This window comes from Neomonachus schauinslandi, chromosome 1 (assembly GCF_002201575.2).
Source record: "Neomonachus schauinslandi chromosome 1, ASM220157v2, whole genome shotgun sequence".
NCBI lineage: Eukaryota > Metazoa > Chordata > Mammalia > Carnivora > Phocidae > Neomonachus > Neomonachus schauinslandi.
In genome coordinates this window covers 57907130-57924931 of record NC_058403.1, presented here as the reverse complement: position 1 = coordinate 57924931, position 17802 = coordinate 57907130, and the positions used below count along the sequence as shown (strand labels likewise).

At 37.2% G+C, this 17802-nt stretch overlaps 1 protein-coding gene across 2 annotated transcripts in view; it reads left to right on the top strand.

Annotated features, from left to right (window-relative positions):
* SPICE1 (spindle and centriole associated protein 1) overlaps positions 1-17487 on the top strand; it is a 53135-nt gene extending 35648 nt beyond the window's left edge. For both annotated transcript variants that reach the window (XM_021692374.1, XM_021692373.1), the window contains 7 exons: positions 1537-1684; positions 2579-2803; positions 9214-9701; positions 11791-11974; positions 14518-14620; positions 15602-15689; positions 17121-17487. In XM_021692374.1, the coding sequence (XP_021548049.1) occupies positions 1537-1684; positions 2579-2803; positions 9214-9701; positions 11791-11974; positions 14518-14620; positions 15602-15689; positions 17121-17174 (1290 nt within the window). In that variant the 3' untranslated portion in view covers positions 17175-17487. The remainder of the gene's footprint in view (positions 1-1536; positions 1685-2578; positions 2804-9213; positions 9702-11790; positions 11975-14517; positions 14621-15601; positions 15690-17120) is intronic.
* Positions 17488-17802: the final 315 nt, after the last annotated feature.

Genomic DNA, 17802 nt, shown 5'->3' with positions numbered 1-17802 from the left:
AGCAGATCCGTCCACAGAAACTTGGCAGCCAGAAGAAAGTGGCAGAATATATTCAGTGTGCTGAATGGGAAAAATATGCAGCCAAGAATACTTATCCAGCAAGGCTGTCATTCAAAATAGAAGGAGAGATAAAGAGTTTCCCAGACAAACAAAAACTAAAGGAGTTTGTGACCACTAAACCAGCCCTGCAAGAAATATTAAGGGAGACTGTTGGGGGAAAAAAGATCAAAGCTCGGAATCGTATTGGATACTGTCACTCTTATTTCTTATTCCACAATAATTTTTACACAGTCTTGCTTTTTAGCATGGCAGCTAATGAAAACCCTGTTTCATGAAGATCCGACATCATCAAAAGAAATGTATTTTGATCTAATATTGAAGCTGTGAGCTACCTCAGACTGGTTCACTGGTTCACTGGTGCCTGACAGATGTTGAACAGCAGTGTTTTCCTCAAAAATTTAAAATGTCCTGTGGTGCCCCTGTGAGTTCACTCTAGTGCCCCAAAGTGCTTCAAGCTTTTTTGGGAACAGTATAGAACTAGACTGTAGGTGGTTAGACATAGAAGCAGAGTGTTACACATAGGAGTAATTGAAACAATTCAGGTGATCTGGCAGTCTGGTCTAGTTGGAAGTGGGAGAAGCTGTGAAAAGTAACTAAATTATGAATATATTTTAAAGGCAAGCAGTAGGATTTGCCAATGGGTTGGATATGGGGTGAAGGAGAGGATGTGAGAGGAGTCAAGGGTGATTCCACAGTTAGGGACTGAGCATTTAGAAGGATGGAGTTGCTGTTGATGAGGTGGGAATGTTCAGGGGGAGTTTGGTTTTGTACGTGTTAAGTTTGAGAAGCCTATGTGAGTGAGTTCTCCATCTCTAGATGGAGCTGCTGAGTAGGTCATTGGAAATGATTGTGGAATTTGGGAAAAATTTGGGCTGGTATGAAATTGTTTAGTATACTTCATTCAGTAGTCCCACTAATAATCCTTCTCACTTCTGACCATCTGTGATTTTTATCAAATGTCTGTACATTTTGGAAATATATACATATATATATACACACACATACAGGGATATATATATATATATATATATATACATGGATATATATACACACATATATATGTGTGTATAATATTTCTTATTTCTATGTATATATTTTCTCTTAACATTATTTTATATACATTACATAAATTCTTACAGGGTCATGTTTATATATTCTATTAAATTATCTTGAGTCAGTTGATATCATTTATCTAAAAAGGTTTTATAGATCAGAAGCCCTGTAAAAAGGTTAATTCTTATTGTTGTTGTAGTGTATTTAGTAATTAATAATATTCCATGATACATTTAACCATTCCTCTGTCATGGGACTTTTAAAACATTTATGATTATGTGTTCTTACAAATGCATGATTTTAGTATTTGAATGAAAGTCCGGAGTTCCTAGAGTAATTAAAGTAATGATACAGTTCTACATATCTAGGTGATGATCTGATGTCTGGTATGCCAATGATGTTATTTCATTCTTTTTTCTCCAGGCAAGACTTCAGCAATACATGGTCACAACAGATGAGCAACTTATATCGCTCACACATGCCATGAAGAACTGTCCAGTGATAAAAAGCAACAAAGAATGTCAGGCATCAGAAAGGGGATCCACGAGTAGGAAAATTATAGACAATCCTGGTGAGTGTGGTCTTATTATCCCAGGTTGGTATTAAAACACAGAGTAAACAAAACTGTAAACTTACATGTTATTGGTCACATATACATATATAGCATTGTCACTATGACAGTTGCCATCACTATTTCCAGCTAATATTTATTGGGTACTTGCTCTATGCCAGGCACTTTTTAAGTGTTTTATGTGTATTATCTCATTTAGTCCTCATAATAGTTTTATGAGGTAAGTATCACTGTTATCCCTACTTGCACGATGAGAAAACCAAGGCTTTGGGAGGGTTGGTAGCTTAGCAAGATCACACAACTAGTAAGTAGCAGAATTTGCTTCCTAGACTAGTGGGGCTTTAGTGCCAACACTTTTCATCACTGTGCACCAGGTTCAAGAGGAGAGGAGATGGTCTTGGAAAGAAAAAGAAATTCTGAGTTTTAGAAATGCACAACTTTTGTTCATTTGTGGTGATGTTTGGAAAGCCTTTCTTCACTTCCTGTGCCATCCCTATGTCAGAGCCTGAAAAGGACAGTTAGGCTTTTTCATGTTTTTTGCTTCTAAGTAATACTTTGATGAGTATCTATGTGTGGTAAGTATTTTATGTATTTAGGAGTGTTTTCTCAGGAGGGATTCTAAGAAGTGGCTGACTAAAATTTAACTTGGATGAGAGAAACTCAGTGGCTGGGGCAGGTCTCAAGGACTAAGTGCTTTTCTCAAAAACAGCCTCTTCTTCCCAGTGCTGGCCCCTCGGGAGCTTTGGGTGTGAGTTACAGCTAAAGGAGGATATGGCCTAGAAAGTGAAGGCTCTAGAGTCCATGTGATTTTGCTTTCTTTGGAAATGCATGTAAGTATAAATACCTGCAATGTATCCATGGTTGTAAGTGCTGATAGCCTCTCATCTTCTTCAGAGGGCCCTGTTGTAAATGCTAATGTCTCCATGCCATTGGTGTTCAGAGGGGAAGAATTGGCTGAATTCGCACAGGAAGACTTGCCTGTTAAACTGTCTCAGGTGCCAACTCCCCCAGATAGTGTGAATCTGACCAACAGTTTTCCAGCGCATATATTTGAACCGGCTGTGTTGTTAACACCACCCAGGCAGAAGAGCAACTCTGGATTCTCTCCCTTGCAGGACGGTAAGCAGGCTTCCTCTAAGCTGTGTGACAGTTGTTTTTTTATGCTTTATACGGTAAGCAGGCTTCCTCTAAGCTGTGTGACGGTTGTTTTTTTATGCTTTATATATGTAACATATGGTGTCCATTGTTACCCTGTAAACGGAATTCTGAAAGATACTGATTGCCACACATAACCTTTAAGCTAAAGGAGGATTTTTCAGGGTAATTTTTATCATGTGTGTTATACCTATGGTGAAATGTCACATTAAATTTCATTAAGTATCTGTTCTATTAGACATTGTAAATACTAAATCAAACCAAAAGATCAAAGTCCTCAGCATTGAAATGTGGAGTAAGGGAAATCCTCTTTTCCCTATGGTCCAGGAGCATAGGAAAGGGTAAGAAACAGATTATACTCCAGAGAGAGAGTAATGAAAGTTTAGCTAAGGAAAGATAGGAACTGTGACTATAAGGATTTTGTAAATCAGATTTGGTTATTAACCTCTTTATCACTGAAACTTGTTTAGCTTAGTCAGTTGAGGTAATTCTATAATGAAAGTTGATGGACAATTAAAAATAGCTTTCAGGTCACTTTTTGCAGGACATATATAGAGTTTAGAATAAAATTTAAAAAATTTATTGTTAATCCTTAGCCCAGAGATTCTTAACTTGGGGGCTCCTGGATGGTCTTCAGAAGTACCATGGAGTGTTTCATTTTTTGGAAAATTATGTTTATTTGTCCACCTGTGCATTTTTCTGGAGCTATAGAGCCTTTTTTTTTTTTCCATTTTCAAAACAATTCTTCAGTCAAAAAAACTACCTTAGACTCACCTCCATTGTTTTTAGAAAAATGTTATTCAGCCCTGATTTGCATACATTTTTATTTCTTTATTTTCTTCAAGTGTTTACTTTCTTACATGGGGGAACAGAGTAATAACTTTTACTGTCATTGGAACTTAGAAATTTGGTCAGATTTTCTGTACCTTTTCAATAAAGGACATGAAGAGGCCATAAGGGTTAAAGAAAATGACAAGTCCTTGCCATTATAAAATTTGTTTTGGCATTTATTATGCAATTGTAAAGTCTGTCAGATCTTTGTGGTATAAGGAGACAGTGCTAGGCTGAGGGTCAGAAGTGCTAGACTCTTGGCCCATCCGATGACTATCTGGGAGGCTTAGAGCTAAGACACTTACCTTCTCTGCATTCATTTTCCTAGCTCCAAAATGAGAGATTTTTCTTTTATCTTTAATGTTCCTCCAGCTATACAGTTCTGTGATTTGGTATTTCCTCTTCAGAGGCTAGAGAGTATTACTAACTCTGGCTAGGAAATATTTAGGAAATATGATTTCAGTTCTGATTTCTGTTGAGGTTAGATTTTCATTCCTCAAAGTAATCTTTCAAATGTTTACATGGTATTAATAAGCTTGTCTAATGATCTCTTTTGAGGTATTGTAAATTATTTCCCACTGGTGATAGTAAGATAACTTGAAGTTCTTTTTTTTTTTTTTTTTTTTTTAAGTAGGCTCCACTTTTAGTGTGGAGCCCAACACAGGCATGAACTCACGACCCTGAGATCAAGACCTGAGCTGAGATCAAAGAGTCGAATGTTTAACGAACTGAGCTACCCAGGCACCCCTAAGTTTTTTTAAAGAAACAATTACCACAAATATTTTTACTCTGATTACAAATATGCTAAATGTTCACTAAAGCAAATTATTTGGGGACTGTTATAGACACCCCTTTGTTAGCAGATTTGTGTTGAAAATAATGCCACACATTTCTTTCACAGTGTGTAGATGGAATAACCTTTGAACATGTATTCTTAGTTGGTGAAGTTTTGTCATCATATTTTTCGGCATTTTATTTAGAATGCTCACGTATAAAGAATTGTTGAGTTAAGCTGAACATGTGGATAAAGGTGGGAGATACATCGGGCCCTTGGTTATTTGGTTATGCTCTGGAACAGCTCTGTCCAGTAGAACTTTCTGTGATGATGAAAATGTTGTGTCTGCTCCATTTATTGTGGTAGCCACTAGCATAAGGGGGAACTTGAAATGTGGCTAATGTGACTGAAGAACTGAATTATTAATTTTATTTAACTTTAATGAATTTGAATTTGAATAACTGCATATGGCCAGAGACTGTTATAATGGCCAGCATTGCTCTAGAATTTCCCATTATAGATCATTTCCTTTAGCTACTGTTTGACTTCTACTTTCTTTTACAGCCACACTTTTTGAAAGAATAGTGTATATATGCTGTTTTCATTTTCTTATCTCCCGTTCTTCATTTTCAAGCATCAGCTCTAATTTATATTTTCATGTGGTTAAAAAAAGCACATACAAAGGTCTCTTCCTCTTTCATCTTTAGGCCTGTCCTAAGAGGGATGCATTTTTTCCCAGTTTGATTTCTACTTATCTTGTGGTGGTTGCCATAATTAATATAAAATATTTTTATATATTTTTTCTTAAATGTTAACTTTAGACAATAATTATAGACTGTCCTTTATTAAACAAGAGGGTTTAATGAATATTAACTCCTACTTCCCTTCTCTATCTAATTTGGATGATTATATTTTAATGCTTAATTCTTCTGTTGCTTAACTTTGTGACTTCAAATACTTTCTATGTCTTCTCTGTTAACTCTATGCAGTATCTCTTGGCTTTCCTCTACGAGAGCCGCTTCCCTTCTGGCTCTCCTTTGCTTCCATTTCTCACCTTCATTCAGCCTACATTTCCTTTTACCGTATCAAGTTTGGTGACATTTACTTTGTTCTATTACCACAATTATGTCTTCTGTGTCTTGTCTATAGATGGATACTGAAAGTTGAAAACAAATTACTGTTTTGTCCTATCAATCTTTGTGCCACAGGAAGGAAAAAGTTCTTAGTATGAAGATCAAAGTGAATTTCCTTTATTTCATTTAATCAGTTGCTCAGAATATTTAAGTTTGCTCTATATTTATACTGACTTTCTTGTTCAATTTTTGTTTTTCCCGGAGTTTCGAATTGCTTTTACCCTCTTGTTTACACATGAATAATATCTTCTAGTCCTTTAGTTACTGTCTGTGGCATGGAATCCGCTTTCATTCCAGAGATAATTCCCAAAGCTCTTTGACCCCTGCTCCAGTCGGCACTGATTGCTTGCTGGGCCCACTGCACACCTCTTATCCTGGGACTTGCTAACGTCACACTCCTGGGTTGTATCTACTATTTCCTGGATCCCACTTCTTCCTCTTTGGTTTTCTCCCTCAAGTTTCTGAAAGAAATCATCAGAATGGGTGTATAGAAGGTAAACCCTAAGTTCTTAAAAATCTGAGAATATTTTTACTTTTCTATTACACTTGGTTGATAATTTGGCTAGATATAGAATTCTAGGTCCATAATCCTTTACCCTGAGAAATTCGAGGCATTGTTCTATTGTATCTGCTGTTGCAGTTGAGATGTATGATGTAATATCTAACTTTTATTTCTTTGTATGTGATGTACTTTTTCTCTCTGGAAGCTTTAGGATTCCTTTATTTTTATTCTGACCTTGCATAAGGTGTGTCTAAATATGTTTTTTTTTTTTTTCTCCTCTCATTGCACTATGAGGCACCAGTGGGAGCTTTTGGACTTGAAGACATGTGACTTTCTGCAGTTTTAGAAAATAGTATATTGATCTTCTGGAACATTTTCTATAAGCCTTATATCTTGCTTCTTATATTCTGGAAGATTTTTTTCACTTTATAGTCAAGTCTGTCTTTTATTTTTTTTTAATTATACCAAATTATATTTTTAATTTCTAAGCAAGAGACCTTTTTTGGTGTTTGATTGTCCTGTTTTCTTTTTTCTTTTTTTTTTTTTAAAGATTTTATTTATTTATTTGAGAGAGAGAGAGAATGAGAGAGAGCACATGAGAGGGGGGAGGGTCAGAGGGAGAAGCAGACTCCCCGCCAAGCAGGGAGCCTGATGCGGGACTCGATCCAGGGACTCCAGGATCATGACCTGAGCCGAAGGCAGTTGCTTAACCAACTGAGCCACCCAGGCGCCCATGATTGTCCTGTTTTCTTTGATGCTTATTACAAATGCATTATCTTGGGGCTCCTGGGTGGCTTGGTTGGTTAAGTGGCTGCCTTTGGCTCAGGTCATGATCTCAGAGTCCTGGGATCGAGTCCCTCTCCCTCTGTGTGCTCTCTCACTCTCTCAAATAAATAAATAAAAACAAACAAACAAAAACATTGCATTATCTTCCAGGAACTCTCTTCTGAGTATACCTGTTAGAATTTTATTATCTTCTGATCTGAATTTTCCTTCTCTTCTTAGTCTTTTGTTCTGTTTTCCTATCCTGGTTCTTCTCTTTTGTGCTGGTTGTGTTGGTTTTTCTCGTATGTCTGGTGATTCTTTATTGCCCATCATAGTTAAGAATAAATGACTAGACTGAATGTTATAGGTGGTTGGCATAGGTTTTCTCTTCTGGGGTGTAGGTCGATCTAGGTCTGTTTTCCCAATAGGCTTTCCCTTCAACAGTTGCTTTGTATATATGGACATGCTCTGTTAACTGCAGGCTTCCTTTTAGGGTATGTAAGTAGTATCCAGCTATTTCACTGGGGCTACCACATTTGCTCTCCCCAATGCTGTTTTTTTTGCTTTTGAGAATGGGTGGGGCAAGTAGTGAGCACCGCTTGACCAACATAACTATAAGGTAGATGAACTTCCAAGTTATTCTCCAATTTTTAGCCTACTTCTCACTTTCTCCCTCTGTACAGTCAGCTTTGAGCTAGCAGCCTTTTTTGGGTTCTCCCAGAAAGACTGGCTTTTACCTGTAGCTTCCTTATAACATATACATGTTCAGAACTGTGGCTTTTGTTCAATTCATTCTTTCATACACTTCCCATCCACTTTCAGTCTTCCAGAAATGTGTCTAAATATGTCCTTTGCTAATGACTCTCTTCCTAGACCATAATCTTTACTGATGTGGGTTTATTTGTTTTTTAATTTCCTCATTGTCGGTGAAAGGAGGTGAGTCTGTAGTCTTGAACTAGGAGCTCTGTCTCCCCAATTCTCTCCCTAATAGGTCATTTCGCCTAAACTACTCCTAAGGGCTTCAGTGGCCTCCAGGTTAGTAACTCCAGTGTACTTTTCTTCTGTCTTTGTGTTTCTAGGTCTTACGGTAATATATATGGATAACCACTCCCTCTTGGTTTCCTTCATACTACATTCTTGTAGTATTTCTCTAACCATTCTGGCTGCTCCATTTCAGTCTGCTTTGCTAGCTTCTCCTCTCTGTGCAGCTCTACATGTTGACTTCCTCATGTGTCAGTATTGATTTCTTTTCCTACTTGATTCTTTTTCTCTAGATAATCTCAGTCATTCTCATTGCTCCCAGTACTGTCTATATGCCAGTGACTTCCAGTTTTGTATCTTTGCCTAGATGACTCTCTTGAGTTTCTGACTCACGAGTCTATCTGCTTAGACGGATATTAGGATAAATCATCAGGCACTTAAACTTATCCTGTTCAAAGTGGAATTCTTGATAGCTTCCCTTCCCCTAAATCTGTTCTTACCTTCTCCATCTCTATAAATCTTATCACTGCCCACTCAGTTGCACATGCCATCTTGATCTGTGTGTTTCCTTTACTCCCTACTTGTAGTTCATCACTCTTAGATCTTTTGCTAAAATAGTTCTCAGATTTACCCACTTCTCTCCATCTCTGTAGCCAAAATACCTTCATTGGAGCTATCATCATCTTTCTCCTAGACTACCACAATGGCTTACTGGTCTCCCTACTTCCATTCCTGGATCTTCCAGTTAACACAGCATTTAAGAAATATAAATTGAGTCATTGCCAAACCTTCTCCATGTTTCATTGCTCTTGGATTAAATTATAAAATTCTTAACATGGCTTAAAAAGCTCTGTATGAAATAGTTTCTGTACACCTCTCCAATCTCATATTTTTCCAGTTCTCCCTTGTTGCTGTGTTACACTAAATTGGCCTCACTTCTTTGCTTTTTCCTATTTTGGGGAGTTCACATATGTTGTTCTTTCTGCCTGTAATGTTCTTTGCTCTGCTTTCTGCCACATATGTAATCATTTAAAAATTTTACTTCTTCAGAGATGCCTTTCCTGATCATCTTCAGTTTACGGTAGGTATTTATACTCCCTCCACCCCCAAGATTCCCAGATATGAGTTAATACATGTATTAAAATGTGAACTTGGCAGACTTTTTTACAAGGATACCAATAAAGCCTTAAGGAATATAAAAGTCTCTGTATTTGATTGTTTGATGTGGCATTGCTGGTATATTCCCTGCTAAAATAATTTAGGCATTTAGAAGCCAGACCCTTCTATTGGAATACACTTCTAACTACCATGATGAATAATGAGATGATTGTGGTGCCAGTCTGTGGCTAAATGATGCATGTTTATTCTGTTTTAATTTTATCTACAGTATTGAGGAGGACTGTTCAAACTCGTCCTGCTCCAAGAATTCCTCCAACTGTGGAAATAATTGAGAAGGAACAAAATTGGGAAAAGAAGACCTTACCTACTGACACAGACAATCAGAATTCAAGTGAAGAGAGTCGTCTCTTCACTCAGAGGTGGAGGGTGTCTCACATGGGGGAAGATCTGGAGAACAAAGCCCAGGCTCCTTTTGTTAACCTCTCACAGCCCTTCTGTAGTTCCCATTCAAACACTCAGCAGGCCAGAATCCCCGAGTTCTCAGAAGAGCCCCTGGTACTGGGAGACGGGCAGCAGCTTAGAACAAATGAAGCGTTAATACAAAGAAAAGACATCATGGCACGAATTGCTGAGTTGACACTGCAGAATTCAGCTATCAAGGCACATCTGAATAATATTGGGCCAGGAGGAGAGCAAGGGGATGGAGTTCGGGAATTAAACAAACAAGAGACAAGTCACGTGAGCGACATGACTGCAGTGAGTACCAGTTAAGGGTTGACTAGGGACATTTAGGAATTTAAGTACTTTGCTGGAGCACAGTGATCCTGGATATCTTCAAGGCTGCTAGTAGAAGGCTTATGCTTTGTTTTGTCCTCATTACGAAATAAGAAAAGTTATTTATCAGTTTATTTAACACATACAGTAAAAGAGGACAACATAAAATAGAAAATGAGGAAAATGAATGAGAAAAATAGGACAAAGGTAAAATGTGTAGGAAAGCTGAAATTAAGCTGCAAATGAAATTATAAATATAAAAGGCAGAATTAGTATGAGTTGAAAGCCTGCCATACAACTACATTTTAATTGAAAGCATTTTTACTCTTACAGGGGCTCATACAAGAGGATTAAGTGTAGCTGGCCCTCAATTCATGAGGAGTTAATTTTTTAGGACACAGAATGCATTTTCCTATAGAAATGATGTTTTAAAGGATTATTAAAGTCAGACTTTATGTATGAATCATCTGGAGATCTTGCTAAAATGCAGTTTCTGATTGAGCAGTTCTGAGATGGTACCTGTGCATTTTTGACAAGTTCCCAGAGGGTACCGGACCGAGGATTATACTTTGAATAGCAAAAATCTGCTTATTATAGTGAAGGGATTTTGTAGGCTAACCTGGTAACTTAAATCTTCATTTTCTCGTTCGTGGGGAGAAAAGGGATTCTAAATTCCAGCTGGGGAGTGTTTATAACATATGTTCTCATACTGGTGCCAGTGATGGGAGATACTTCCTTTTACCCCTTTGTGAGCCAGAGTGGCTCCTGTCAGGGTTCTGATAGGAGATGGAAGAGTGTTTTAGCAGTGGGAAGGAGCTGGGCAGCTTTATGGATTAGGGGTTCCAGAGGTGATTGCTTCTATAAAGGGCTTTACCAATGGTAGATTGAGGGCTTTCATGAGGAAGTTTAGGAAGGGGTGGGGGTGGAGGATAAAGGCCACCTCTGTCAGCACAGGCTCATAGGAAGTAAGGGCAGTATGAGTGTGGAGTCACAGAAGGGACTGGTAGTCTTTTACCAGGAAGAAGTCTTAGGAGTAGGCAGCAGCCATTGGTGTAGATGTGTGTAAGTACAGACTGCCTTAATTTTGAGTCATTGGAGGCATTTCTGTGTTTGCAGAATTTTGAAAGTTATTCAAAACAGGTAACTCTCGGTTTTTAAAAAGGCAACAGAGTTAAAAATTGAGCTTGCCTGCTTTTCTAATTCGTATATAGATCAGGCTAGTGAGGACAATCTATTATTATTGTCCTCACCACCCTCTTTGTCATAATCTGAATTTCAGAGTGATCTTTAATTTAAACTGTTTTGCTTATCTCTTTTTTTTTATTAATGTGCATAAGTTATAAAATAGTGATTTCTATTAGGAATTGTTTTATCCCAAAGGGTTATATTTAACTAAATGAAATAATCAAGAATGACACATATATTCCTCTCAGGAATTTTCATATTAAACTTCTGTTATATTCCTTGGGTGGCTTTTTTACTCTACCTCTCATATTCCTTTCTGGTCACCACATTTCTCAAATTAGATATCTGAGGCCAAACATGGCTTGGGGCGGCTGACCCCTGGTCAAGAAGAGTGATAAGATTCCTAGAAATCTTTGCCAAATAACTCATGGTGCATATATGACGATTGGGATGATAGAAGCATCTCTCGAGTACAGCAGATCCTCTTTTCTGTATTGAGATTCAAACCACAGATCTATCATTAATAGACCTGTTACTTAGAAGGCAGGTCACTAGCAGTACTGTCTTTGCTCATGGGATCTTTTGTGTACCTCAACAGACCCGAAGAGATTCGGGGAAGCTTTGTCCCACAGACATTCTCGTGGACAAAGGGACTAGAGGGCTTATGTGGTACGAGTATCAGAAGGATTAGTATCCCTTTCCTTTAGCCCTAATTTTTCAATTAAATGACTTTTATTCTTTGCCTGCTATTCAAGGTTACATATAGTAAGGGCTGTGAATACTAACTAGCAGGCTCTTAGTGGAAAAGTTAATTTTTACAAAAAGTCAAAATTGTTTGGATTGTTTTTAATGTGGAATTTGTGCCTTTTTTTTTTTTTTTTTTAAGACTTTTCCAGCAACACAACCTCTAACACCAAGTAGCATGGAGGAACGGATTGCAGAATTGAATCGGCAGAGTATGGAGGCTCGTGGAAAACTCTTGCAGTTAATAGAGCAGCAGAAACTTATTGGCCTGAATCTTTCCTCTCCACTGGTGTCACCCATTCCATCACCTCTCAGAGCATGGACTGGTTGGTCACAAATTCATGATTTAAGAGCCAGGCACATGGGAGTTTTCACTTTCTTGATTGTGCGAGTATATATTGAGCTGAAAGAAATCTCAAAGCATATATTTCAGTGCCTTCAATTTTACATAGAAAGAAACAGACCTAAGTCACAGAATAAGTGACAGAAATAAGACTAGAAGGCCAATCTCCTGGCAGAAAGCTATTCCATGGTGCCTGCAGTTAATCTTTGGTGTCTAAGTTCTTAAGTTGCCTGATGTGTAAATGGGATTCATTACAGTGTATGATTCACTTAGGACCTATGTAGTGGCTAAGTATAAAACATCAGCATCAAAATGTTAATTTAGAATTTCATCAGCAACAAATTACAAGTTATTTTATTAAAACCAGTTAAAACATTTTCATTTGTAAATTAAACTTCCCATTCTGTTGTTTTCTTAAGAATGTGATAAACTAGAGGGGATTCTGAATAACAGAATAGTAACTGATAAATTGGTTGTCATAATATTTACATACAAAAAAATATTGATGAAATGAAGTAGATCTTAAGTTGTTCTTTGGCAAAAATTGAATTACTAAGACCCTAAGGGATAGAACTGTATGAAGGCTATAGAGAGACTAATTTTGGCCCAGTATAAAAGAAGGTTCTAATTGTGAGGGATAGAAAATAATTCTATCAGTAAGGAGTATGTTCCTTGAGGTGCTCAAGTATTGGTGTTTTAGAGGTATTCATCTGTCCTGAGGCTGGCTGAAGTAGGCTTTCTTTAAGGTATCTGCCAATAAGACTTAAAAAATTTTTTTATTCTAGTATAATTAACATACAGTGTTATATTAGTTTCAGGTGTACAATATAATGATCCAGCACTTCTATACATTACTCAGTGCTTAGTGTGCTCTTAATTGCCTTCACCTGTTTCACCCATCCTCCCACCCACCTCCCTCATGAGACTTTTTCTCTCAGTTACAAATCATTCTTTTTTGAAACTTCAGACCTAGAAAGTAGACTCTTAAAAATTACTGGAAAATGACAGATAATGCATTTCCCCAGGGCCCTTTCTCTTTGCTATTCTAGGCTTCTTCAAATGACAGCTTAGTCTGCTGTTCTTCATAGTCACGAAGCGTAGAGGCAACTTCTGATTAAATCACTCGATACGTTTGAACATCTGCTACCTGCCGCCCTATTCTGGGCCCTGGGGAAACTGCTTTGAACAGGACAAATCCCTGTCCAGCATTATGAGATAATGTTAGGTGGCGCTAAGTGCAATGAAGAAGAATAAAGCAAATTACTCTTAAGAATAATTTTGTAATTGGGGGGGGCACCTGGGTGGCTCAGTCAGTTGGGTGTCTGCCTTCGACTCAGGTCACGATCCTGGATCCCTGGGATCGAGCCCCACGTCAGGCTCCCTGCTCTGCGGGAAGCCTGCTTCTCCCTCTCCCTCTACCTCTCCCCTCTGCTTTTTCTCTCAAGTAAATAAATAAAATATTTTAAAAAAAATAATTTTGTAATTACATTAGACATCTTCTGTTTCAATCGTTCTTTAAGGTTAAAAGTACTTCATGTCTATTATCTTATTTAGTCCCCAACACACCCTGAGAGTAGACAGAGCTGATGTTATAGCTTTTTGATATGTAAGTAAACTGAGGGAAAAGAAGTTAAGTGATTTTTCTGAAGTTCTAAAGCAAATTGGTAAATTTGCAAACTGTGTTCTTTTCATTCCAGTGGTTATATCTCCAGAATATTCTTTTTGGTAATATCTCCAAGATATTCCTTTTTAAAAGTAAAATTCTTGGTGTCACGGGTACCTTTGTGCGCTATGATGATAAAGATATAATCATATGCCATACAAAACCTCTTTGGTTTCTAGGGTAATGGAGGAATATGTTGTACAATTAAATACGGTTTCATTACGCACTAAAGCCCTGAAGATCACTGATTTTAAGTAGTGATTCATAAGAGCCTCTGTGAAACTGTCTAGTATAGACATTAAGTCTTAGTAGATAGTTAGTAAATATTTGTTAATTGATAATCTAACTTGTGAAATATTGAAAATGAACACAGTTATACTTGCCATTGGCCATATGAACTCTTCAGCCAACTTTCCCCTCCTAAGTTAGTGCCTTCAGGAATCTAATAATATAGTAGATTTAGAGGATTTAAAGTTTTATTGAATGACTTCAGAAATTTTCCTTTTTCTTTTTAATTTTTTTGAAAATTTTAGATAAGCTGTTTTTGACAAAAGTCTTAAGATTTTTAGGGCTAGCTCTTAATTTCTGTTTTTCACTTCCAGATCTGACATGATACCACTTGTCTGAAGATTCTGGCTTTCTATGAACTGGCATGCTACTGAATTGACACTAGTAACTAAAGTTTCTTGTCTCACAGTTCATTTTGAAAAAAATCCTTCAAGGGTGTCTGTGGGCCATAATGAAAATATAGAAAGAATCTCCAAATTTGTAATGTGAAATTTGCAGTAAGATAGAAATCAAGTTAAATTTTTATTTTATTTTAATGAAAGATAATGAAACTAATATTTATTTTTATATTTTAGAAGGAGGAAAGAGGACAATTGAAGTATCTATTCCAGGAGCTGAAGCCCCAGAAAGCTCAAAATGCAGTACTATCTCTCCTACCAGTGGGATAAATACAAGAAGGTAGGGTTACAACATGCACAGTTATTTTAAAAAATCAAGAATGTGGTGTTTCTTTCTCTTTGTGAAAAAAGGAAGTGCACAGTATTTGACTTAGGTTCAGACAGACTCACTCCTGTGGAGAAAATAAAGCAATTGGAGAGAAGAATTTCTGGGGAAAAAAAAGAGTGAGGAACAAGCCTTAAGTAGAACAGTGTGGGTTGGCTATTGAGGACAAAAATAGGATAATGGCACATATATAGAGTGCTTTATAGGTTATAAAATTAGGAGATAACATATGACGGGGGTACGTTGACCAGTAGTATTTTTCTCCTTTACAATAAATGAAACTGAAGCTCATTGAGCTAATTGGGTGGTTTGCTTAGATGGGTCACATGGTTGGTAAAGGGTGGCACTGAGGATGGACCTGGCTCTTCTGTCTCCACTCTCTGTACTTACCTCGACACTGTGCTGCCGTTCAGGGCTCTTTACTCTTCTGCTGCCGGGCCTTCCCCCCGCCCCTGCACATGCATCTTTCCCCTTTAGTGTTAGAAATGTTAGAGCATGATACTGTAATGGTGGATATTGTCATTATACACTCATCAAAACCCATAGAATGTATAACAAAAGGGTGAACCCTGATGCGAGCTATGGATGTAATTAATAATGTATCAGTATTATCTCATCAATTGTGATAAATGTAGCAACGTGATGCAAGGTCTTAATAATTCGGGGAAACTGTGTGGGGGAGTTGAGGGCTATATTGAAACTCTCTGTTCTTTACACTTAATCCTTTTGTAAACCTAAAACTACTCTAAAAAAGGAAGTCTAATAATTAAAAAAAAACAAAACAACTTAGGGTGGTAAAAATATGTTACAAATAATTTACCTCATTTGGACCTAACTCAGCCATTGCCAATACTGAGATTTGTCAGTCTTATATAATTTTTTGAAGGTTAATGATGATAGATCACTCTCCCACTCTCTTTTATTTCTCGTAAATAGATCTTCAGGGGCTACTAGTAATTCTTGTTCTCCATTAAACGCCACCTCAGGAAGTGGGCGATTCACACCTGTTAATCCAAGAGCAAAGGTATGTGATAAAATGTAATTGTGAAATGTGTGTAGGGGTCAGGAGAGTGGGGTGGGGGAAGGTGGCTGATTTAGTGATTTCCATTCTTTTTTTTTTTTTTTTTAAGATTTTATTTATTTATTTGACAGAGAGAGATAGTGAGAGCAGAAACAAAAGCAGGGGGAGTGGGAGAGGGAGAAGCAGGCTTCCCGCGGAGCAGGGAGCCTGATGCGGGGCTCGATCCCAGGACCCTGGGACCATGACCTGAGCCGAAGGCAGATGCTTAACGACTGAGCCACCCAGGTGCCCCTAGTGATTTCCATTCTTAATTAAATTCTTGTTATCCTACAGGTGACATAAAATTCTCAGAAGAAAAGAATTCCTAATTCACCTTTACTAGAAAAAACCTTTAAGCCATATAGTCTCTTTTGTGTTCTGGGGTAGCTAAGGAATAAGATAAAATTCAATAAGATTTCAACATAGACTGGAAATTACTGGTTTCAGGCAAAGCATTCTAATAATGTGGCAGGACATACAGGTGTGCCTTGAAGTAGTAGTTACACTGAGATATTGGTTCCCTCAGTGCTTGCTGTGGCTGTGTGGGATTGGGTTATCCAGAGCCCTGGGGCCACTTTCCTTGTCACTTAACCTAGTATGCTATATCTGAGTGTGCCACTGGTTAGAGAAGTTGTGGTTAATCAATGTCATACATATTCTTCATGTGTTCTGATTTGCTGTAGATTAGACCAAATAGTGAGTGCTTCAGTAAATATTGAATAGTTATAGCCCAGATTAATTTATATTCTCAGATATCCCCATTGTCTAGCCCTAGAAGATTTGTTCTTTGCTGTTTCTTATATCCTAAAAAAGTTTTAATAAATAAATAAATATTTATTTGGGAGAGAGAGCGCACACGTAGGCACACAGACAAATGGGGTAGGGACAGAGGGAGAGGAGAGAGACTCTCAAGCAGACTCTCTGCTGAGTGTGGAGCCCAGCCTAGGGCTGCATCCCACAACCCTGAGATCATGATCTGAGCTGCTTAACCGACTGAGCCACCCAGGCGCCCCTAAAAAAGTTTTAAAGAGGCTGTTTTATATAATTTGCCCTTAGTTTCTGGAATTTAGTAACAATTTTAATTTACTAAGATCAAATAACTTTATTTTAAAAAGTTATTTTTAAAAAGTTGTACCTATAATTTGTATAAAATACTGAATTTAAATTCCTTTATTTAAAAATTAGGTTTCCTCAATCAATCAGGGGACCTGTTGACCAGGGAATCAGTTATTTGGGAGTGGCTCTTTTAGAGAATAAAAACTGCCAGTAGCAATTTAATTTTCAGTACCATTTGATGACAAAGGATAACTTCTGTGTACTTGGTCTAAATAATTATAAACCTTAAATGGGCTCATGTTTCTGATTCTAAATCCGTCTTGCATCTTTGTTCAACAGATTGAGAAACAGAATGAAGAAGGCTGGTTTGCTCTTTCTACCCACGTGTCATAAGTGAAGTTAGTTGTACAGAATTTTTTTTCAGTAGTATATTCTTGAGCTTCCACTCCCGTTTCCCTGCTCCTGCTTTCAAGTTTTCATGTCCTTTTAGATAAAACCTACAAAGATCTTGTAACTTAGTACTTATGGAACAAAGAATAAAATTATTTAAATCTTGGATCTTTTCAAATGAATTTCCAACAACTAACCAATGTACAACCTCCTGTGAATAAAATTTTGATTATAGGGAAATTGAAGTTTTATATTCTAATAATTTCATAAGTATTGTAAAGTTTTGCTGAGTAACACATTTTTTCCTTTATCTTTATTCAGGTTTTTTTTTTTTTTTTGGTCTAGTATATCTTAAATGATTTCTTTCTTTTATTTTTTTCTGAAGAATTAAGTTGCTTTGCATGTAACTTACAATAAAATGGCTCTGGGTGATTAAAGTCTGGCTTTCAGAAAAATTTAACACTCCCTTTGATTTCTTTTTGGGAGGGAAGTTACTGTTGTCCATGGCTTTTTCCACTGAGTGGAATGTATAGCTTTAAAAAGTAGGTGTGGGAACATCTGTTTATATTTGTTTATGCAGATAAGAGTGGTTGTATATATCATAAAATTCTTTTTTTTTTTTTTTTTAAAG